At 42.7% G+C, this 25161-nt stretch overlaps 1 protein-coding gene across 1 annotated transcript in view; it reads left to right on the forward strand.

Annotated features, from left to right (window-relative positions):
- Plpp3 (phospholipid phosphatase 3) overlaps positions 1 to 6594 on the forward strand; it is an 80861-nt gene extending 74267 nt beyond the window's left edge. The window contains exon 6 of the mRNA XM_076862393.2: positions 4646 to 6594. Within this exon, the coding sequence (XP_076718508.1) occupies positions 4646 to 4771 (126 nt within the window). The 3' untranslated portion in view covers positions 4772 to 6594. The remainder of the gene's footprint in view (positions 1 to 4645) is intronic.
- Positions 6595 to 25161: the final 18567 nt, after the last annotated feature.

A 25161-nucleotide genomic window follows, 5' to 3' on the forward strand; every position in this document is an offset into this window, starting at 1 on the left:
CAGTGTGACTCATTTCCAAAAATAGCCCCAGAAATTGTAAGTCTTTAAAAGCAGATCCTATCTGCCTTGTGGAAAACTCCAGGTCAGCACATGGTCCCTGTAGCTGTCTTGAGTCAGCATCCACTTTCCCAAGTTCATTCACATTCTTAATGGCTCCTCTTTTCCCCTCTCCTTTCTAGTTTTTCTAGTTCTTTCTCTTCTTCCTTCTTTTTCCACATAAAAGCAAGATACAAAGAAGTGAGTTTGCGTAGACAGGCACTGAACCCACAAGCCAGGGGTAGTGACTTCTGTGTGTCATGGTGCCATACCTGTGATCCACATTACATCCCATAATCCTGATGGTAACCCCCAAGAGATAGGCATTGTATCCCTCACATTGGTATTTGGCTGAAAATGGCAAACCTTGGGTTTGCAAACAAATCCATCCCACCTTAAAGAACAAAGCTTCTCAGCAGCGCTCTGTGGCTGGATGGGAGTGGGAGAGAGGGGCGGTGGTGCTAGAGCCTTAACAGCCATTCATAAGGAGCTGCTCCCTGCACATTTCTTATCTCCTCATCTTGTGGTGTGGATGGGGCTCCTACAGCCTAGAGCTGCTTTGTTTGTGTGTAGTCTTGCTCTTGAAGGAAGAGCCACATTGTCCAGAGTGTTTGGGTAAATCAAATCGCCTTCCGCCCTGAGATCTGATCACAGAATAGCTTGACATTCTGACTCAGCAGGAGGTCAGAATCACTTCCCCAAGACCATATCAAAAGGAGCCAATGTGGAAGAGAGCTGTCATTTTCCCCCTTGCCCTTATTACCCCAATTTTAAGAGTTTTCAGTGGGAACCAATGTGGGAAAAAAAAAAAAATTCAGTAGTAGAAAAACAGAACTAGCAAGAAAGTTATGGCTAAAGTCACACCCACCCACACAGACACATCGCATCTATCAGCTACGGGCCTATCCTCGGTATTTCAAAGTCACCCTCTTCCTCTTTGTCTTCATAGTGCCGTCCCAGGACTCATCTTCTCCTAGACTCTGTAGTCCCCATCTTGGGGCTCCCTGTACCTTCTCTGACTCCTTTGAGTTATTAGCACGACCTTGTTGCAAGACTTTCCAGTGCTTCACCCTTGACAATGATGTCTAGAAAGGAGGGGGTCTGAAGTGCTGGACGTGTCCAAAGAGGCCTCTCAAGTTCAGGCCCTCTGCTCTCCAGCTTCACTGATGGCTCTGTCCCGGCCACACTGAGCATCAGGAAGTCCTGAACTTTCTGTTCTCCCCGCCTCCTGCACCCCAGTGCACCGCTGCTCCCTCTGCCTGTAACAATCTCCAGGACATTCCCTACCTGGGCAACCCCTCCTTATCCTCCAGAGTTAAGCCCCAGTAGCTGTCCCCTGGGGAAACCTTCTAAGGGTCCCTCCCCACCCCTTCAGTCTGGGCTTCTTTTCCACTCTGGCCTCTTTCTGTCACATTCCTCCAAACACAGTCTTGTGGAGGCCGTCTTCCTACGTTACTCTCCCTCATTGGCTTGGACTTACCTTGAGGACCAAGAACTGTGTTTTGGGAATATTCAATTTTATATTCTTGGGGCTTAAAACACAGCAGGGGTTTAATAAATGGTTAATAATTGCCCTGATTCCTTTTTCAGGAAAAAGTAATTTATAAAATTCAAAAAATCAGAGAAATGAAATTAAAAGCAAATGTCCTGAGCACTGTAGCTTAGACCGCCTCTTGGTATCTAGCGCCCAGTTTTCTTGTTTGCTGAGACAGTGCTTATTTTTGTGGTATATTCTTTTGTACAGTGAGATGACCTGTGGAGCTAGGCTGTGGACTGGGAGAGGGTTTGTTCTGTGGACCTAAGAAAGGTTCACTAATCTGTGTAGAGCCTTTCCAGCCTCGGCCTCCAGGTAGAGATCACCCAGGAAGTGGAACTGTTCCAAGCCAAGAAGTTTACCACTTTTACGAGAGCTTTTTATGTTCTGTTGTTTAAGCATTAGGAAGATGAAGCCCTGTTTGAGTCTTGATAGGATCACGTTTAATGATCCCCCCTCAAAAAGTGTTTGTGTGTAACCTCAAGCCATACTGAAAGCAAGGAGGTGGGATTCTGCCTGACCTCACTCAACCAACCCTTCATCTTGCTGCCTGGCTGTGTGCATGTGGCATCCGAGTATGTGCTTCCCCTGAAGTCTGTTGGTCTTGTATGTACTGGTAGAACCCAAGGCCAGAGCACTTGCTTTTCTCGAAGTAGGGTGAACTTTAAAAATTCAACAATAAACATTTATTGACCACCCGGTAGGTGCAAAACCCAACTTAGGTGCTGTGGGTGATCCAGGGTGATAAGGACTGGGTCTCCTCTAGAGCCTCCCATCCAGGAAAAACAGCCAGCTAGCAAAGCTTTGGAGACATGAGGGAGCATCACTTAGTCTAGGCTCAGTAATTACTGTGGCATCCACAGCATTAGAGAAAGAAATGCCTTGTTATTGGCACAGTTTTAGGTCTTCTTGAGTTCACTGTGACCTTTAACCTTCATATTATTTCCATCTTGCAGTTAGGCAACACAAACTCTAACATGCAATGAATATGAATCCCAAAATATTAGATTGGGAGATAAATCAGTAGATTGAGAGGTCAGTGGTTCAGGTGTTTGTTGGGGATGAGGAAGTTGTTCTCTGCCTGATTTGCCCTCACAGATGGAATCTAGGAGAAAGATCTCTAAGAAACTAGGACTGGGAGAGCCTGCTGAGATAGTGGAGGTAAGAGCCAGTGATGGAGAGATGGATCGAGACCTCTACCTTAGAGACAAAGCAAAGGGAGATTGATTTCAGGTAGAGAAGTGGATACAGAAATCTGCACCTGCCTGATGATAGCATCATTTTAGTACAGTAGGAAAGGAGGGCAAGGGGGAGAGAAGGGGCTGGGGTAGGGAGGAGTTGAAAGTTTCATCATTGAACACATTGAACTTTGATCGCATCTGTTCAGTTTTTCTTATACTGGGAGCACTTGAAAACCACCTCCCCAGCTGCTCCTAATGGATCCCCTTGCTGGGAAGCCCGGAGCCCCCTAGCAGCTGGCACACAGGGCGTTTCCTTCCTTCCTCTCAAGTTTGACTGTGGCTGGGAGGCAGACCTTTCTGTCCCAACCTTTTCTCTGTTCAAACTGCCTTAGAAAAGACAGGGAGAAAAGGCTTAGATTTTTTTTCCCCCTTTGCAAAAGGGTACTTTCAATGGCACTCAAGCTAAAAATGTATTAAAGGTGACATTTCTTGGCTAAGATCCCCTTTTCTTATAGTAGCCAACAAAATGAAATGTTTATAATATGTAACAGGCTCAAAATCAGAAGATACAAAAGAGTTTTGTGGGTCTCCAAATTTATTTATCTTCTGGCCACTCCGTTCCCCTCTCCCGAGGTAGCCAGCATTACTAGTTTCTTTATGACACTTCGTTGATTGCTGTGTTACTAGAGAAGTGACATTTTGGAAATCAGTTCAACAAATAATCCAAGGCCTTACCATGACCAGGCCCTGGCTATTAGAGTCTTAGTTTGGGTGAAGTCTTCATTTTTTTTTTTTTTTTTTGGCTAGTAAGGTGGCCAGAATGAAAAGGCAGTACCTTAATTGTTAGTGAGCACATTACCATCTGCAGGTATTGCAAAACATTTCAGTTCTGAAAGCGTGGGATGTAGAATTTGAGGGGGCAGTGCTAGGGATTGAACTCAGGGCCTGTGCATGCTTGGTAAGCACTGTCCCATTGAACTGCATCTTTGCCAGGAACTTTGAAAGTATTTTATTCCCCACTTCCATTCAGCTATGTATTTTCTATTAAATTACACAATTGACAGCTGCCACTTATAATTACTTAATACAAACCCCTGCTGCTAAATGGCTCAAGTGGAAATCTGTGTATTTACTTTGCTTATCTAATACAAAGCACAGGTTTTTGTTATTCCAGTAGCTCATCAAGTTCTTGACTCTTGCATCATAGCTCCTTGACACAGCAGCTACATCTGAGCCATCCTTATATGCTTGCCAAAGGGTTTTCAGCCCTCAATGATTCTAGGAAGACTCCTAGGTCACATGCCCGGAGGAGGAAGAATGCTGGGTATGAGGATAGGAGATTTTTTTTATTGACCTTTTTCCTCTAAGTTAGTTGCTGACTCCCTCTGCAAAAAGACCTGGCTTCTTGTCCCCTATGAAATGATTGCTATCGTGGGGTTTTTAGGAAAAAGTGGTCACTGCTGCTTCCTTACTTCAGCTCCTGTTGACAGGAATTCATATTGGCCAATCTGACTCGGTTACACCCTGAATTCCTTTGTAAGGAAAGGGAAAGTAGCGTGGATTACTGACTGATTATGACTTGCTTCCCTTGCTTAAGAACTTCTCTTTCATTGCTCATTTGCCCTGAGAAATGAACAGGACTGAGTCCATAAAACTGGATTCTACTCTTGCACGACCTGGGCCATGTCACTGTCCTCCAGACCTTAGTTTCCCCATTCAAACAATAAGAGTTGGACTATATGATCTCTATGGTCCTTCCGGATTTAGAGAGCTATGGTTTAGGGCTCTCTTTTCCTAACGTCTGTGTACCTCCCATCTTCCTTCCACTTGCCTCTGCCTGTCCCCAGTTCCCAGGTGGCAATTACTAATTCGGATCTCTGATTTGTGCTCCTAGGTATTCTTCGTGTCAGACCTCTTCAAGACTAAGACGACACTCTCCCTGCCTTCGCCTGCCATCAGGAAGGAGATCCTTTCACCTGTGGACATTATTGACAGGAACAATCACCACAACATGGTGTAGGTGCTGCCCGCCTCCTGAGCTGGTTTTTTTTTTTTTTTTTTTTTTGTACAATGACTGCTGACAGCAAGTTCTTGCTGCTCTCCAATCTCATCAGACAGTAGAATGTAGGGAAAAACTTTTTTGCCCAACTGATTTTTGAAAAGGAAAAAAAAAAAAAAAAAGTCTTACCTTGTGGCCTTCCAAAATAGGTAGCGTTCACCTATGTGGAATCAACAGCAAACTAACACCAAGTGCCGGAGTCCTGGATGTGCAGTTGGTTTAAGTGTTCATGTTCTAGTGAGCACGGGCCTGTCCCACCACAAACACTAAAATGATTTGAGTCTTCTGGTCACCTTCTGTGACCTGAGAATCCCAGGCCTGTGAGAAAAGTGCAAACTCAACGTTGTAGCACATCACACCAGAATTAGCACTGAATCCACAACCTAGCCTTGGGGGACTCCCCTCTTGTATCCCCCTTCTCATCCACTCTCTTCTCTGCTATGACTTTGGTTCAGGAAATTTTGTTTTGTTTTCTTAAATCTAAGGAATGAGTATGTTTGCTCAAAGTGGTCAAGATCCCAAATCCAAATCCCTAGTCCTTAGGATTTTCTATCACAGCTCCCGACCCCTGCACAGTCCACAGGCCCACAACCATGGTCCCTCACTTTAGAGATGAGAAGACTCTTTGTGGGATGAGTGAGCTTCACAAATAGCACAATTTCAGAAGAAATGGAGGGTCCAGGCCTCCATTTGTCTTCTTTTGACTCATCGTCCTGTGATGTTGGGATGTCGATCACAGGATGCTGATGTTGTACACGTCAATCATCGGGCACTTGCACACTCTTAGAAACGGTTAGACTTCGGTTACTGCCATCTCCCTTGAAATCTGGGGTTTCCTGTGAGTGTCCAGAGATGAGCAAGGGCATGGTCGGCCTCTGGCTGATGCAAAACAGCCTTCTGGACAGGAGACAGGGGAGGAAAAGGGCAGAATGAAAGATGAACCAACCTTTCAGCTACTCCAATTCGGAGGGAGCCAGAGTAGCAGCCGGTCTCCTGCCTGAAAGGCTACCCTTCAAGATAACGGAGCGGAGAGGGTTTCCGTGGGAGTTGCTCTTGCTAAGCTGTGTAAAGCACTGTTGTCTTGGGGTTGACCCCTAGGGCAGTTCTCGGTAGGTTCTGCTGGGCAGAACACATGGGTTAAATCTCCGTAGAGTTTTCCTCATTCTCTATCCATAAGTGTCCTTCCAAGCAAGGTCGTACTCTGGGTGGTAGATGGGGACCCCTTCTACTGGACCTTTGAGGAAAGGAGGAAGAAAGAAATGCTTCTTGATCTTGGATGCAAACCTTTCAAAGGGCTACATGTAACCATATGGATCAACCACATGCACATCCTTGTTACAGAATCCGTCCTTTCATTTCAACGTATAGCAAGCTATGATTTTTATATATAAATATTATATAAATAATGTATAAAACATTAAAAGTTAACTATGTAAAATATTATTTCTGAAGCAATTTTAGCTATATCCACTATGATTATAAACTGTGTCTCGACCTGTGTTATTTACTTTAGCTGCTTAAAAAAGCAATGAGTTAATTTTTTTTTTAATCTCAACTAAAATATCAATAGTTCTGTGGTAGCCATTGTTTTACAATGAGAGAAATAACTGCAACTAGAGAAAAAATGTATAAAAACATTAAATTGTCAGTATTTTTGTAAGGTTCCATTTTGTAAAGAGAATAATATTCAAAGACTTTTGTAGCATACAAAGTGAAAACTTGTATCTGCGAAACTATACTTGTATTAAATGTGCTTTTTAAATAAAAGCTCATAACACAACTAATTAAGGAATTGGAAGCTGGAATGTTGGAGGGATGTTTGTGTTGGGTGTGTGGGTAGGAGGAGGGGGAGGCAGGCCAGCCTCTGATTGGCCTCCCTCCGGGCACCGCCTTCTGATTCTGTCAGTGGGCAACATGGCAACCAGCGGAGAGATACCAGTGGCTAAGCTGCTCTTTCATCTCCGAAAGCCTGTTTGCAGAGTGAGGCTCTGGCTCTGCTCTCATCTCAGGGGCTTCTAAAGAGCTTTTGTATTCTAAGAGGGGTTTTCCTCAGGGAAGTGGGAGCTGTGAGGCTCCCCCAAGGCAGATAAGGAGCCAGTGCTCAGATAAGGTGGGCTTGGGGAGCTGACTAGGGGAGTCCTTCACAGGGTCCACAGCAAAGGAAGAAGACACACTGCTGAAAACACTGTCTCCTTGACTGTGACCCTCTTCTTGTACTTTCCAACCAGGAAGAAAAGGGGAAGCTAGAAATTCACATGTTCTGTGTGCCTGTGCGCCAGGTAGTTCTGCCTCTTTGTTCCTTTTTACCCAGGACAGTTATTATTTTGAGAAGTAAGGAAAGCCCAGGAATGCAAAGGTGAAACCACTTGTCTAAGATCCTTCAGAGTAATTGCAGGACAGGTCTTATATCAGTTTCCTATGGGCATTGTAACAAATTACTGCAAACAGTGGTTCAAAGCAACACAAAGTGTTAATTTCCCAGTTCTGCAGGGTCTGGGGGAGAAGTTCATTCCCCATCTACAATCCCTTGCCTGTGGCCCTCTTCCTTCTCATTGTGCTATCTCAGGTTCTTCTCTGCCACAGCTTCCACACTTAGTGACCTTAGTGATTATGTGGGACCACTCAGATAAATTTTAGGATAATGCACCTATGTTAAATCCAAATGATTAGCACATTTAATTCCATATGGCTAAACCTTAATTCCCCTTAGCCATGTAAAAACAGTCACAAACAGTCACAGTTTCCAGGGATTTGCCCGTGGACATCTTTACAGTTCACCTTCTGGCTTCCAAAGCAAAATAGATTTACTTTATCTACGAGTTCTTTCTCTCTCTCTCTCTCTCCTTCTTGAGGTAAGTGAAGTGCTCTACCACTAAGCTACATCCCCATTCCTAAATGTAGTTCAGTGACAGAGCACTTTTGTAGCATGCAAAAATCCCCGGGTTCAATCCAGCACTGCAAAATAAATAAATAAAATACATAAATAAACACATTTGTTAAATCTCATCTAAAACTAACTTAACAATCCCAGATCTCATTATCTAAATCAGGTAAGGATAAGCCTCTATGTTCATACCAACTCCATTTGGTTCCAAGGCCTGGAAATGAACTCCTGTGGCTTACGGCTTGCTTTTTTGCCGGCAAGACCAGCCTGCTTGCTCTTGGTTATTAGACAAAGTAGGCCCATTCATGCCCTGGTGTCAGCTCAGCAACTTTTTTGTGAGTTGTGATGTACCTTTGGGCCCCAGGTGCAACTAGGGAGAACCTAAGCCACACTTCAAATTTTTACTTCAATTCTGAGGATCAAAGATCTAGAGAGAGAAAATAACTCCTGCTGATGGGGGCAGAAGAGGGGAGAGAAACTGGGAGGGGAGAACTGGGTGATTCCAGCACCAAAGCCTCCTGACATGAGTCCCTCAGTCAGACCATTGTGCCTCTCTACAAGTAGTTGACAAAGTACCCATAAGAGACATAGCCCCAATTCATGTAGACTTATAGGGAGATGGAACTGCAGCTCAGAATAGCCATTGCCACCAGGACGAGCCACCCAGCAGTGCAGAAGGATATACGGACTTTGGGACTCAGGTCCACATCACAGTCTTGGCTCTCCCCGTTACTGGCTATGAGATGTGTCTGAACCTGAATCTTGGATCGTTACTTTATAAGGATGGGATTTCTAATACCTGTTCTATACCTCTGTCATCATGGCATTCTCTGAATCTAGACCCTTGATTTTCAAAACCTGGTTCACAAACTAACAATATCTGCATCCCCAGAGAGTGTGGTACAAGTACAGAAGTGGAAGCCCCTGTCCCACCTAAAACTATACCACCTGAACCTTCCTATGAACAAGATCCCAGGTTGTTCATGTGCACAGGAAGGTTTGAGAAGTACTCCCACTCTATACTTCATAAACCTTCAGCTTCTGATCTGGTTCACCGCCCCAAGCCACATTCCTGCTAGGCTTGGCTCAGTGTATGCTGGGCAAACATCAGTGACCTCTTAGCTTTAAGGACCGAAATCCTATGACTATCAAGCTTATAACATTCTAACCTGGCACAGTGATGCACCCCTATAATCCTAGCTACTTGGGAGGTTGAGTAAGGAGGATCACAAATTAAAAGTCAGCCTGAGTAATTAGAAACACCCTGACTCAAAATTAAAAAGAGTTAGGGGAATAGCTCAGTGGAAGAGTGACATTGGGTTTAATGGCCCCTACTGGCGGGGGGTGGGGGGGAACCCACAATGGTCTATAAGGTTCTCAGAGACAAAATTTTATCTTACCTTCTCTGCCAAGTCTTGCATCCCTGTTTGGTATAGTTCCTGGTATTTATTGAGCCAATTAACCAGCCCCAGATCAAAAAGTCACATGACTCTTGGTAACCAACCAATTAAACAGGCTGCAGGGATATGGAGAAGTGCAAACCTTTTCCTCTTTCTTTAGGAGTTAGTAAGGACATGTATTCTTTTCTGAGATAGAGATAAAAAGCTTCACCAGTCCCAAGTCTGCGTGACTTCTCCCAGTTAGAACGGATTCACATATCCATTAGCTTATTCCAAAATATTTCCAAAGGAGTAATTTATGGACAAATGACTGACATAGCCATTTTACATGGTTTGTTTCATTTAAATCTCCACAAACAACTATTAAAGTGATATGATTAGCTCCCTGTTACTGAAAGGGAAACCAAGACTCAATTAAGAATCTTAGTTCACACATCTAATTTGGGATAGACTTGGGATTCAGATCCAAACAATTTCGGTTATTCATTGAATAATATTGACTCTAGTTACTTCCTATGTCCCAGGTCCTGGTAAACACACCAGGTAGAGTAGTAAATAAAACAGGTGACCTTCCAGCTTCAAGGAGCTGTGTCTAGAGGGGAATGCAAGAGACTGTGTGACAAATGTAGGGATTCAAATAAGCATTATAAAGGAAAAATGCTAGAAGCTACGGGAACTCATCCTACAGAGGACTCATCCTACAGAAAGCCACACAGGGCCAAAGCCTGTTTACTTCACTCCTCTGCCCCAGCAAAATGAATGAAATGCAGGTGCAGGGAAGAAACAAAGGAGTAAATAAATAACTAGGGCAGTGGGGTAGGGAGGGAGTCCTTGGTGAATGCTGAGGCCGCAGGAACAGAATGAGTCAGAAAGACTGTTCTCTATGGTGGACTTTCTTCCTAACCCGTATAAGCCCCACCTAACTCTGGGGAAAAAAAAAAAAAAAAAAAAAAGCTAGTTTCTTACACAAGCCCGTCTAATGATGCGTATGCAGAATTTTCAAAACACTTAGATCCATGCAGTCACGTGTGAGTTGTCGTGCTCCTTCTAAAAGAAAGCAGTGAGCAAAAGACCCCAGAATAGGAGATGAGTGGCAGGAATCAGGGACACCTCAGTCATTTTCTTTTTTATTTCAAAATGGTGTAAATGACAAGAAAAAGAACAGTGACCTATTTTCAAGACTTCATGACAGAGGTATAGAAATGAAAGGTAAACATATAAAAGCATGCTCAGCTTTTGAATCATGGAAAATTGCAAATGGAAATCATAATGACTTATCATCGTATACCTAGCGCATTCTTGTCTAAATTAAAACAACAAAACAATACCAAGAGTGATTATAGTTGTGAAACAATTGGAACTCTCATTTAGAGCTGGTGGCCATGTAAATTGGTACAAGCACTTTGTAAAGCTTTGCCAATATCTACTAAAGCAATAATATCATACCCCATTGTTCAGTCACGCTACCACTAAAATTTATACCCAACGGAAGGCTGCATGTGGGCTCAGCCGAAGATGTGTATAAGAATGCTTATGGTAGCTCCATCTAAAACTGGAAATGACTCAAATCCCCATCAACAACCGAGCAGACAATTAAATAGTAGAATTAAATACTCACACCGGAATACTACTTAGCAATGAAAATGAACAATTGAATGATATACAAAAATTTGAGTGACTAAAACCAGGTAAAAAAGAGAATTCATATTTTGTAAATTCATTTTTATAAAGTTCAACACAGGCAAAATTAATCTATATAGAATTCACTAATCTAGTGATAGAACTAATCATTAATCTAGTGATAGAACTCAGATTTGTGATAACTTTTGGGGGTACAGAGAGACTGGGAGAAGATGATCTGGGTGGTGGTCATTATGTGAAAATTTGTTAGGCTGTATTCATGATGAATGCTCTTGTCTATTTGTCAAACTTCAATTGAAAAGGAGAAAAGAAGGAAGCTTGTAAAAAAATTGTTTATGTAGCACAAGAAAAAGGAGACCGACAGTCGATTGGCAACTTTACCTCACCCAAGAGCTTTCCAGCTCATCCTTTCCCTTTTCTCCCTGGCCTCCCACTTATGCCAGCCTCATTAACTCTTTCTCAGTCTATTGCCATCGCCTCTTCACCAGGTCTCCTTGCCTCCCTCCAGTTGCTTCAAAGACATCCTCCACGCAGAGGCCAGAGGGATCTTCCTAAAGAACAAAGCTGTGCTACTCCCCTGCTTATGGAATAAAGTCCTTAGCATAGTATTTATTCTTATTTTTAAACTTTAATTCATTTTGAAAATATAATTTAGAGAATGAGACCCATATACCTATAGTTGACATAACAGATTAGCAATTTGCCTCATTTTTTCCAGATCAAAAGTGGTTATCATTAAGAAATAAGCTAAGGTATCAATTAAACCTAGTCACTCCATTCTACACATTCTGTTCCCTGGTCACAGGTACCCTGGATTTTGATGTATGTCACTTTATGTATGCAAATGAGCAATACATAGAGGAGTTTTAAGTATATGCGTATGTAATTATTACAAAAGTAATGCGTATTTTTATCTGTAAGCTTCCAGTGCTGTGCTTTTGTAATTTATACACCATGGTACACAGATCTAGAATGTTTATTTTAACTCTGTGACATCATAGTATATAGAAAAATCATATTTTCATATTGATGACCACTTATTGTTTCTAGTTTTTCACTACAATTAACAGTGAAGCAACGATTGCTGTGTTTTTTTTTTTTCCTTCTTGAACAGTAAGTAGGAATTAGTGTTGCTACACAGAGAAATGAAATCCTTGGAGAGTGGAGTTCATCTGTCTCAACTTTTGTGGAATTAGATAGTCACACAAAATAGCTATATCAAATTGATACTCCCACTAATAGCATAGGAGTTTGCTGATTGATTTCCAACCTCAACAATTGGTATTATCAGTCTTTTAACTTTCCACACTCTGATAAGTATGAACAAGTTAAATCCCTTTGGGTTTTAATTTTCATTTTGATACCAAGTAGTTTAACTTATGTGGTTTTAATTTTTTATTGTAAGCTTGTTTACAGCAGGGCTGGTGTTTTTGGTGGGGATTCCATGTGTCCTGATCTCTAGAAAGCAGTTTTATGTTTGCTCCTGACAAGAGGAAGACCCCAGGGTTTCATTAGACCCCTGGGCTAGGCAAATCTAATCATGGCATTCTCTTTTTAAGATTTCAGAAAATAGTTCAAATTTCTTAGGTTGATATATCAGACTGCATGATTGTCCTTTGCCCACGTCTCCCACTTCAACTTCAGTCTGAATCTATTACCTTGGTTTTATGCTCCTCTTGCATTTCTGATGGTCCATATGTTAATGGGGGAGAAAGTAGTTATATTTTATTCAGTGAGGGGAGCTGTTATATTTATCAGTATTTCTAACTGTGTGTGTTTTGTTTCTTTTGTTTTTTCTGGAGACGATTTGTTCTGCAATAGCTAATTTTGCCATGTTGTTAGCTTTGAGGTTTCAAAGTAGGTCGCTTTCATGAAATTGGACTTGTCTATTTCTCTGCCTCTATTTCTTTCCAGATGCCTATCCTTTTCCCTTGTCTCATAAAATCAAGCCATGGGGAACAATTTACAACTTCCCCAAACTCATACCGCTTTCATGTTGCACTGTAGTTTCTTCTTCTTGGTTACCTTCAAGGATCAGATCTGCTTCCGCCTTCTCTGGAGAACTGAACCCTGAGACCAGGTAGGATGGCCCTGCAGTCCTTCCAGGGCCTTCGTATCCTGTGACTCACTCTGCGTATGTCTGTCTCACTCATCTGCTGCTTGAGGGCGATGACAATGTCTTATCCTTTATTTTTTTCCCCTTAGGATGGAGCATCATGGCCCTCACAGAGTGGGTCCCTGATAAACACTAATAGAAGATCAAAGAGTCCTTCCTTTAGTTGATATGTGAAAATGTGTGTGTGTTTAATTATATGTGCAAACATGTATATGTATCTTTGAATACATGCTTGTATCTACAATTGGATATGCCCGCAAGTTTGTGTGCATGTGTGTGTGTCCAAGTACAGGCAAGGACGTGCTCTTCACTCTTCTCCTGAGTGGGTGACACAAACCATTAGGTGGCATTTGTGGAGATGCTGCAATGTTTGCGGTGAAATTGGAGAGGAGGAATAAAGGATAATTGCCACTTTGGTGACCAAACTATGGAATATGTGGTCCAAGCAGCCACTCAGTCAGAAACTCTTGCTATGGAAGGTGCCTGTTATGAAGGGCAGAATCCATGTATCTACCACCACACTGCTTTGGGGTTCAAATCGTTGGGCAAAGAGAGTGGAGTGAGATTTGGCATCAAGGGGACAGCCTAGGTGGACAATGGTTCTTGTTGCTCTGATCACTTCAAGTTCAAGGGAAACCTGAGTGCCAAGTTCTCACTTTTCCTTTTTCACCCTGGGAGGCCAGCTCTTGCCGCACACAGAGGCCCCGTCCTGTCTGTATCTGTGTTCCCTTTCCTCTCGCTCTCTGGCATGTATGGGTAATCAGAGACTTTCTACGGGCCCACTCACTCAGCCTCTTTCTCTTTCTGCTGGTTTTATGGGATGCTGTCTGGGGTCCACCTTTATTGGCAGAGGAGTTCCATGGCCATGACGTCACCTGTGCTCTGTTGGAAGACCCCAGCATGAATCGAGACATCAGAGGAAATGAGCGGTGATCCCCCAAGGAGACAAGCTCATGAAGTCACCATCAGTGACAGCAAAGGAAATGAAGGAAAACTCAGGTCAGAGTTATGAGTGATGTTTATTCATTCATTCATCATTCATTCAACGAACATAGGCTGAGCCTGACTTTGTGGGTTAGACAAGGTTTCTGCCCTCCAGAAATTATGGTTGAATGAGGGAGACTAATACATGGGCAAACAGAAAAACAAAGGTAAGCCCAGGATGCTCTAGAAAATTCAGAGACTGAGGAGTCTAAATGATAGGAAGATCAGGGGGAAGTGAATCACACTGAGAGAGAACGGGGGCTTAGAGTTAGAGGAACTTGACCTTTTTCTAGATATACCTGACAGTAGGGTGTATTTTCACATATTACACATACATGGTATGCAACCCATTACAACTTTGATCCCATTCTTGTGGTTGAACAGTTGCACTGTGGTTGAGGAGTTACACTGGTCATTTTTTTGCATATGAACATAGGAAAGTTATGTCCGATTCATTCCACTCTTTCTTATTCCCATCACACCCCTTCATTCCCCTTTGTCTAATCCAAAGAACTTCTATACTTCCCCTCCCTCCCCTCCCTTGTTATGGGTTAGCATCCACACATCAGAGAGAACATTTGGCCTTTGGTTTTTCAGGACTGGATTATTTCATTGAGTGTGAAACTCTTCAGTTCCATCCATTTATCAGTAAATGCCATAATTTCATTTTTATTTGTGGCTGAGTGATATTCTATTCCAATTCCATTTATTGATTATTTTTGTTTGTTTGTTTTGGTGTTTTTTGAGTTCTTTGTATATCCTGGAGATTAATGCTGTGTCTGAGATGCAGGTGGTAAAGATTTTTCTCCCATTCTGTAGGCTCTCTGTTCATGTTCTTGATTTTCTTTGCCGGGAAGAAACTTTTTAGTTTGATGCCATACCATTTATTGATTTTTGTTATCACTTGTTGTGCTTTAGGAATCTCCCTCAGAAGTCTTCCTGAGCTGATGTGTTGGAGAATTGGGCCTACTTTTTCTTCCAATAGTCTCAGGGTCTCTGGTCTAATGCCAAGGTTCTTGATCCACTTTGAGTTGAGTCTTGTGCAGGGTGAGACATAGGGGTTCAATTTCAATCTACTACATATGGATTTCTGGTATTCCACACCATTTGTTGAAGAGGCTACCTTTTTTTTCCCTCAATGTACATTTATGGCACCTTTGTCTGTTCTGAGATAACTATATTTATGTGGATCTGAAGTCTACTCTGTCACTGGACTATGTAAATCACTGACTAATGGAGCATTTGCTTCTTCTGCTGGATATCAGGCACAACGTATCCATGCAGATATTCTTGATTAAATGAAGTGACTTTTTTGTGGAGTCTGACTCATGGCAAGCACTGACATGGAAGAGATTTAATTATGTGTTTCATATAACTGATGCTTGATGATAAATTTTAAAGCAACAAGTAGGAATTGGCTAGCTGAAGAAAAGTGTGAGGGTCTAGGCAAAGAACTCAATCACATCCTACACTCTGACACATTCCTTGAGCTTTCCATCATTTGATGTGGTTGAGGGAAGGGCTCAGGTGCCGAGGCAGTGGGAGCTGATGTTAGAGCTGTAAATAGAGGCCAAATCCTGCAGCATACCTAGCTAGGAGCTCTGAAGTACTTTCTAAAATCCATCTTTAGAAATTTAAAACAAAATAACATGATTTGATTTGAATTTTAAAAAGTTACTTTCAGGCAAGTTGGCAAAAGTATCCAGAACTTCATGTAGCTTGGGTTAATAATTTTACTTCTAGCAATTTATAAGGGGATAATCAGAAATGAAGATAAAAATTATGTACAAAATGTACTTTGAAGACTGTTTTATAATAATGGAGTGGGAAACAAATGTTAAGTAATTGAAAAATGATTAGGCAAATTATGATATATTCAATTGATGTAATGTTTTTAAGTGAAAAGATTCAAAAATATTTAAAGGTGTAAAAAAACATTCATAATAAAATTTCAACTAAGAAATTCAAAGCTTAAATACAATTATTCAATTTGGGTTTAAAAGAGAAATAAAAAGAAATGTGTATGTGTACACCTGAACTATTGGGAAGAATTATACCTCCAAAAACCCAAATGTATAATTGGGATTATTGGTGATTTCTGTTTTCTTTTTTAAGGTCTTTTTCCCCCCATAGTTTCAGAAGGAATAAATAACTTTTTTTTTTTGTACCAGAGATTGAATTCTGGGGTATTGAATTCTGGGGTACTTAACCACTGAGCCACATCCCCAGCCCTTTTTTGTATTTTACTTAGAGACTTGTTTATTTAGAGACTGAGTTGCTTAGTGCCTCACTAAGTTGCTGAGGCCGGCTTTGAATTTTTGATCCTCTTGCCTCAGATTCTGGAGCCCCTGGGATTACGGGCATAGAGAACAAATAATTTTTATAATTAAAAATATTTTTTAAATGATCTCTGTGGAAGGTACAGTATGGAATATATTGAAGAGGTTTCTATATAGAAAAGATTGAGAAGGTTAAGTGATGATTGTAACCATTCAAGGAAGAAGTGATGAAATTTTCAACCAGGGCATGGTAGAGAGGGCATGGTGAAGTCAGTATGGATTTCAGAAGAACTAGAATTAAGAAGATTTTTTTTTTCCACCTCCTGAACGTGGGTTAAAACAAATAGAAGAAATCAAGCATGATGCTTGCATTTCTGATCTGGGAAATCCAGAGCTGTATACTGATCTCAGAGACCAGAAACACAGAGAAAGGGCACTTTGGAGAAGAAAGGGCTGGAGTTCTGTTTTGGATATGTTGAACTTGATGTGTTTGCGGGGGAGGTAGCCAAGTCTAGTGAATAGATAAATAAGCCTGAAGTCCATTCAACAAATACATAGCATCAACTATGTGGCAGAAAAGGTCTGGTCTTTAGACACAGCAATTTACAAAACAGGGTGGAGCTTGCATACTGGGTGAGGGGCTACAACCTCCATCTTAGCATAGACATCTGGGCTGGAGATGTGTTTACAACACATCTCAACAACCTGGAGATGGAGAGTGAAGAAACCAACCACAAGCAGTGGGTGAACCAGATAATTTAGGGAGTGTAGGATAGGAAGAATGGCTTTATTTTGGTTTAGTCAGGTTATTTCTTCCTATAGTTCAGAGAATTCAATTGCTTTGATAAATGTCTGCAAACCCCTTGAATGTGATAGTTACTTTTTGATGGTATTCAAGACCTTTTGCTGAGGTCTTCCTTGATCCTCTAGTATAAAGTAGTGTTGGGATATTAGGATATGTATATTTTTGGTTTCCATCCATGGTTCCTGACTCACAACCTTCTACCCAAGGCTGGCCACAGAAACTCGAGTTGCTTTTTACCCAAGGGAGTAGATAGACACTCGTATCTTCCCTCACCTCTCTGCCTTGGAGCTGTCATAAAGAAATTCTCTGCCCTACCCTGATATGATAGTAGGTCATGTCCCTGGATGGGTCTTGCTTCATGCCCACGAGGAAGGACCTAGAAGAATGCTGAGGCAGACAGACCTTGCTGGGCTTCCCCACCAGGTCTCTTAGTATTAGATCATGTCCTTTTTTGTCCAGTCACATTTTGACATGATTGTCCCCGCTTCATTCATGCTATGCAATGAATTCTCCATGCAAACCCAAAAGGACAGGGCAAAGAGCTTCCAGAGAGTCCGCCACTGGAGGTTCCTGAAGGGTGGCATGCCCAGAGAGGACAGGAAGTACTTCCCTGGGTTCTATGAGCTGCTTGAACAAATTGATCAAACCAGAGGAGAGGGTGCAGGTACCTCCATTTATAACTGATCCATCTGAAGGTTTGGAGGCCCAGACTTGTGACTGGTTCCAAAATGAGGCAATCGTGGGAACTGAACCTCCAACCTGTGGGGTCACAAGAGAATTGAATTAGAGGACAGACATCTGGTGTCCACTGAAGAATTGCTTGCTTGCTTGCTTGCTTGCTGGTGAGGAGCAAGAGTCCACACTTTTTGAGGTCACAGATGTCGTGTGTGTGTTGATAGTGTGTGAGAGCAGAGGAAAGCATGGTTTGTTTTTTTCTACAGAGTACAAACCCTGGTCCCCATGCTAATCATTGTCTGACGTGTCTGGTATTGTTTGTTTCTTTGTTGTTTCCCCTACCTGCCAATTGGTACGTATCATCAGAGTATGGACCCAAATTGTCTTGTTCTTTGTTATGGCCCCATCTCCCACGACAGAGCCAGGCACAGAGCAGGAAAGCAATGATTATTTTAAATTATTTAAATAATTCTGAACAAATGAAGGAAGGATTTTCCAGCGTCAGGGGCAAATATTAAAAAAAAAAAAAAAAGAACAATGACTGAGCATTTCTATGAGCTAAGCATCTTGTTAAAGTGCTGGGGATACAGAATTAAATTTTTTTTTTTTTTGAAAGAGGCTTACAATCTCAGGAGATATGCAGACATTGCAGCTAATAAAGGTGAAGCAGAGGTTTGAGTTAGTTCAAGGAAGGACCTGAAAGCACGTTATAGTCACAGAGGATGGAATTAGTGAGTCTCAGGCTCCAGATTGCACTCCTGGCACTGAAATGTCAACTTGTTATTTTCTGACCAGAGACTTGATTAACAAATGAAAGGTAGGTCAGGAGAATAGGCCACTTTTAAATCTATGAGAGGCTATGAAAGTTATGTCTTTATGGTTTCATATGTTTGTAAATACAGTTTTACAAACACTGTAGGTACTCAGTACATATTTGTAGAAAAATACAGTCCCATTTTAGTGAGAAATAAAGTTCAAAGTTGGTATATGTATACAATGGAATATTATTCCGCCTTTAAAAAGAAGGAATTCTGACTATGCTACAACATGGATGAATCGTCAAGATATACAAAGTAATACAGTCAGCCACAGAAGACAACTATTATGGGATTTCACTTATTTGAGGAATCTAGAATAGTTTAACTCATAGAAACAGAAAGAATGGTGGTTGTCAAGGGCTGAGGGAGGAGAGAATGTTGTTTTATGGGAATAGAGTTTCAGTTTTGCAAGACGAAAAAATTCTGGAGATAAGTTGCACAACAATATGAATGTATTTAATACCTGCTCAACTGTATACTCAAACATGGATAGAATGGCAAATATATGCTGTGTGTATTTTATCACAATGGATAACAATAACAATAATGATAATAAAATTCCAAGTGTGTGGCTGGTGATTCAGCTGCACCTGGATCTGTGTTAATTTTATTCTCCTGAGAGGTTAAAGCACTCAAAAAGTCTGCATTTCCAGTGAAAGAATTCCTCCTGCCTTCAGACACTGTTACAGCTGGATGATGTGAGGACCAATAGGAGAATTTCAATCATATAATCTACATTGAGCTAAAATTCTGAGGTGGGGTGAATGGAATGGAAATTTAAGTTCAGGGAATAAAAAAAGAACTATGTAAACTTTCTAGTTGCCAAAGAAGAGTCCTCCATGTATTTCTTAAGCAAACAGTAGGTATCTGAAAGATTTAGATTCAACTAGATACATTTAAAAAAGTACTTTTATTTTAAGATTTCAATATGGACAAAACTGCCATAAATTACATTCTTTGCAACTATTTAAATTTATAATGAACAGCTGTAGATGCAACTTTAAAATGTGTTAGAGTATGTCTTTTTTTTTTTTTTTTTTTTTCAAAATTCTCTTCCTCTGCAGGAGACCACCACTGGTATGGACAATTCTTTCCATGAGTTTGTCCTGAATGCGAGAGATGAGAAATGGCAAGGCAACTGAAGGATGATTCAAAGACAAAAGAGAGTTGCTTTTGGTTTGGTTTGGGTGTCCTTTTGTCTCATTTTTATTTTTAAAGATGTGCTGGGGACAATGACCCTAGATGGGAGAAGTGGTGGCGCCAATGGAAACCGGAAGGATGCTGGAGGCGAGAACCGGGTGGGCAAGCAGAGCCGGCAGAGGCTGGGCCCATGCAGGGCCAGGGGCGCAGGCCTGAGCACATTCATGGGTGGCAGGGCAGACACCACCCCGCATAGGGGCGGGCAAGGATATGGAATGGATGGGTGGAGAAGGCTCCGGGAAGTTCCCGTCTGCTGGCGTCTATTTCCCCAATAAAATAGGAGCAAGATCAGCAGCTGTGAGTAAGGAAGGGGAAGGAGGTGATGGGGACTGAGAAGAGAAAGGGGTAAAAAATTCATTTTAAAGCAAGAAAGAATGTACCAGCAAAGTGTCGTTGGACATTAGGCAGAATTAAAGACCCACTTGGGGTTGGTGTCAAGAACTTTTTGGGTCCACTTAGCAAGTCTGAGTGTTTTCTGATGACGTTTTCCCAGGAAGGCACAGGTGAGGGTGGAGGGAAGACTTGATTTAACTAGAATGGGGCTTGGCAGGTGTGCAGGAGGGTCAAGGCAGCTGAGAGTAATAAAATCCAGGAGCAAGGACCTCAAGCGGCAGAAGCACAGAAAGGTGGGCCCGGGGCTGGGGAAGGCGTTAGGATCAGTGGATTATTCAGTCCCTGTGCAGTGGTGATTTTTCTTTTGTAAATTTCAGTAAATGCATATCCCCTGTTCCCTCCCCGCCCTCGTCCCCAAGAGCTCTTCCCAACTCTTCCTTCAATAGTCCCTGCATCGTTTTCGTGGGTGGAATCTCTTCTTTTCACCCGCGATGGTGGTTTCCCCGGCCGGTGCTGCCGGCTGGGCCAGTTCCCTGCGCCCTGCTTTCCCTGTTGGTTTTGGTCTTGGCTTTCCGGCCAGTCCTCATTGGAGGAAACGGAGCGCAAGATTGATTGGAGGCTAGCGCACACTCAGGGCCTGTCCCCCAGGATCCTGGGGAGAGGGGGACCTCGCCGGCCGCGCCTCTCTGCCTCCGCCGCAGGGCTCCTCCCACGCCCAGGGTCCCCGGCCTGCGCCCCAGCCTGGCTGCGAGGCTGAGGTGGCGTTGGCGCAGAGGGCCTCATTGTTCCCGGTCGCTTTGACATCATTTTCTGGGTTTTCATTCCAAGCCAGGACGTTTTAGAATGCAAATGCCATTTGCTTTTGTAGCAGTGCACTTGTCTGGCAGCCGTGCGTTTGTTTGGGGTGAGATCACAGCAAAAGGGTTTTGTTTGGCTTTTTTTTTTTTTTTTTTCCTTCTTTTTTTCTGGAGAGCAAAAGACACCCGGAGCAGCGCTGAGCGCAGAAACTTTCCCGGTGTCTGGCGGGACGGGCGAGGGCCCAATGGGAGCAGCCTTGGGCTTCTGGCAGGACTGAATTTGAAAGGAACCGGGTCAGAAGGGTGGCGGAACACGAACTCTTTGTGGCTGTGATTTATCCGAGGGGGAGGCCCAGCCGATCACCTCAAAGCACGCAGTCCTCCAACACTTTATTTCTTGTCTCCTTTGTGCCACAACCCAGAGATGTTTCTGGAGAGAAAGGCAACCTTCCAGGGCTTTCTTGTCATCAGATCCAAGTCTCCTGCCTGAGTGCTTGATGATTGGGCATGTCATCCTCACATCCTTATGATAAAAATATTACCGTCTCTATTTTATTTATTTATTTTTTATTCTAATTTGTTATGCATGACAGCAGATGCATTCCAATTCATATTACACATATAGAGTACAGCTCTTCATATCTCTGGTTGTATATAGAGTATAGTCACACCATTCGTGTCTTCAGACATGAACTTAGGGTAATGATGTCCATCTCATTCCACATTCTTTTTTTACTCTCATACCCCTCTCTCCTCCTCCCACCCTTTTGCCCTATCTAGAGTTCATCTAATCCTCCCATGCTCCCCCTCCCAACCTCACTATGAATCAGCCTGCTTATATCAGAGAAAACATCTGATCTTTGGTTTTTTGGGATTGGTAACTTCACTTAGCATTATATTCTCCAACTGCATCCATTTACCTGCAAATGCCATGATTTTATTCTCTTTTATTGCTGAGTAATATTACATTGTGTATAAACACCACATTTTCTTTATCCATTCATCAACTGAAGGGCACCTAGGTTGGTTCCACAGTTTAGCTATTGTGAATTGTGCTGCCATAAACATTGATGTGGCTGTGTCCCTGTAGTTTGCTGTTTTTAAGTCCTTTGGGTATTGACAGAGGAGTGGGATAGCTGAGTCAAATGGTTCCATTCCCAGCTTTCCAAGGATTCTCCATACTGCTTTCCATATTGGTTGCACCAATGTGCAGTCCCACCAGCAATGTATGAGTGTGTCTTTTTCCCCACATCCCCACCAACACTTATTGTTGTTTGTGTTCTTAATAGCTGCCATTCTGACTGGAGTGAGATAAAATCTTAGTTTTGATTTGCATTTCTCTAATTGCTAGAAATGTTGAACATTTTTTCATATATTTGTTGGTTTACTGTATATCATCTTCTGAGAGGTGTCTGTTCAATTCCTTGGCCCATTTATTGATTGGGCTATTTGGGTTTTTTGGAGTTTAACTTTTTTGAGTTCTTTATATTCCCTAGAGATTAGTGCTTTATCTGATGTGTATGTGGTAAAAATTTGCTCCCAAGCTGTAGGCTCTCTATTCACTTCACTGGTTGTTTCTTTTGCAGAGAAGAAGCTTTTTAGTTTGAATCCGTCCCATTTATTGATTCTTGATTTTAATTCTTGTGCTATAGGAGTCTTATTAAGGAAATTGGGGCCTAATCTGATATGATGGTGATTTACTTTTTCTTCTAATAGGCCTAGCAGATGGAGGTTTGGCATTTCCAAGGAACTGAACAGATACCTCTCAGAAGATGATATACAAAATGTTCAACATCTCTAGTGATTAGAGAAATGCAAATCAAAACTACCGTCCCTATTTTTAGATGAGGCAATCAAGACTTGACTTAACGTCACCCAGATAGTAGGTAGCCAAGTTCTGTTAGGACACAGATAACTATCTCCCAAGCCCATCACCTAGGTCATGCCCTCCCCGGGTGCGTAGCATGGTGGGTAGAGAGACAGGAAGGGAAACTAACGATGTATCAAAATGGAAGTTAGATTGAACCTTGGTCTACAGGATGAGGCAGAGGCCAGCATTTCTGACCCAGGGAGCAGCAAATTCTAAAGGGCAGGGAGTTCTGGTACCCACAGAAGGTAAGTGCTAGAGGGCCCTTAGGGAGTTCCCACCCCTTCATTTTACTGAAGAAATAAGTGGGAACCCAGGGAAGGTAGCTAATTATGTAAGATCACAAAACAAGAGAGTGACAAAATGAATTGGAACCCAAGTGCCCTTGCCCTTTAATCTGTGGCCTGTCCTTAATAACTTAGTAGTCATCTTTAAAATTTAAGAGAGTTCACACTTGTTTAGCGCTTAATCATGGGCCAAGTACCTCATATACTTTTGCCTCTTTTAGTCTTTGTAACAATCCCATGAGGTGATGAGAAAATGGAGACACAGAGAAGGAACTTTTCCAAGGTCATGCTGTCTTGACTCCAGAGCCAGTGCTCTTTCCTGCTCGGGCTGTAGTGCTGAGAGACAGGAGGCCCAGAGAGGACAGTTAAGGACTTAAGGTCACAAAGCAAGGGAGTGGCATAAAAGCAAAGCAAAGCAAAAACCCATTTGATGTAGAAATTTGTAAATTATTAAGATGAGGAAACCGAGTCTCAGAGATATATAGTGACTTGCCCAAGGCCACCAACTGCAAAAGTGGTGGGGCTGGCATTGGAGACCATGCCTGGTTCTCTCCATTCTGTCTAGCCCTTGTCTTGGATGGATAAGTAATCAAAACTCTTTTCTCTCTATGCTCCAGCCCCCATTTTCTACTGGAGATTGAACCTGGTGGCTTGAACATGGTAGGCAAATGCTCTACCACTGAGCTCTACCACTGAGCATGTTTTGCTTTTTATTTGGTGCTGAGAGCCATAGCTGAGTCGGAATGACACATGGCATTTCTGCCAGAACAGAGTGGTTGAGAGGTGATGCCAGCAAGCCATTGAGATGATAATGGTTATGTTAAGCTGTGTATTCAGTTGCATATTAGACCCCTGCTGTCCACCTCGGCCTGCTGCTTTGGAGTTCTCGAGGGGATTCCTGGAGAGTTCCCATTGGTTGGGGAAGTGCCGGAGGAGGGATTCTCTGGAGGAGGGATTTCTGGTTGGTGTGTGGTGTGGGGGGAGGGGGAGGGGGAGGGGGAGAGGGGACGGCCAAGTGCGTGGCGTTCACTGGGAGTGCGGAGAATAAAGGAGTTCCTGTTTTGAATCTACAAGGCTGTATGGCGGCTCAGTTATTTTGTGCCCAGCCAGACTGCAGCAATTTAGCGACAGGGTCTCACTAAATTGACCAGGCTGACCTCAGACTTGTGTTCCTCCTGTTCAACCCACTAAGTCTCTGGGATTATAGGCATGTACACCACACATGACTACAACTTTTTCTTGATAGTCTTTCAAATATTTCAAAGACAGCTCTGCCTTGGGACTGTTGGCCCCTGCAGGCAGAGTTGCTCTAGTCTCGGTCAGAGCTCCTCTCTCAATGAGGAATTTCCTATACACGTGCCCTGCCCTGTGAGTGCAGGGCTGGCATCAGGACCTGGGTCTCCCTGCTGCCCACGGGTGACTTTCTACCCTTCCCCTTAACTTTCTCCTGTGTGACATTGGTCATAAGGGGATCAGGATCACATGATCCCAAAAGACCAAAATATGAGTTACTTTTGGCTCTGGGGCCTTTTAGAGAAACTACTTGGTAAAGCAACTGTAGGTTTGCAAGGGTAAGAATCGAAGGGGCAAAGCCAGGTCAGTACAGCCAGCATTAGAGGTGAGGTGAGGGGCCTGCCTGCATTTAGTTCTCACCTCTTGTATCTGGGTGAAGAGTGTGACAAGCAGACAGAATTATGAAATGGGGGGTGGAAAAACAAGTGTCCCCAAATATTTCTGTATGCCAGTGACCCACCCTGACCTGGTGAATAAGATGCATGGGAGAGCTCAAAATTAATGAAGGTCATCTGGTTTGTCTCCATGGCTAACTAAGGTGTTTTCGAGAGTGTGGCTTCCAGAAGGAACATTTAGAAGGAAGGTTTCCTCTGTAGAAAGAAGCTCTAAACTCGATTCCAGGAGGGTTCTCAAGCCAGCTCTGTCACCTCTGTAGGCCTCAGTTATCTGTCATTCATTCCCTCTGCTATTCAGTAAACATTTCTTGAACTCTTTCTGTGGGCCTGGCATGGTACTGATGGAGGAGGCACTTTTTAACAAGGTAACCTTTGCTGTTGAAGAACTCACAGCTTTGAGGGGGCAAGAGTCAAGCACAGAGATTTTGAGTAGACCCTACTCAGGGGTATAAACAAAGGACCCTGGAGGAATTATGTCTATAGGACTACAGTTAGCACTTAGGGAGCCTTGTGAAATTTTAGAAAGGCACCTCTTTTTCTGGACAACAGCAGCTTCATGACAGAACGCCCAGCCTGG

The sequence above is a fragment of the Callospermophilus lateralis genome, chromosome 7 (genome assembly GCF_048772815.1).
Source record: "Callospermophilus lateralis isolate mCalLat2 chromosome 7, mCalLat2.hap1, whole genome shotgun sequence".
NCBI classification, from domain to species: domain Eukaryota; kingdom Metazoa; phylum Chordata; class Mammalia; order Rodentia; family Sciuridae; genus Callospermophilus; species Callospermophilus lateralis.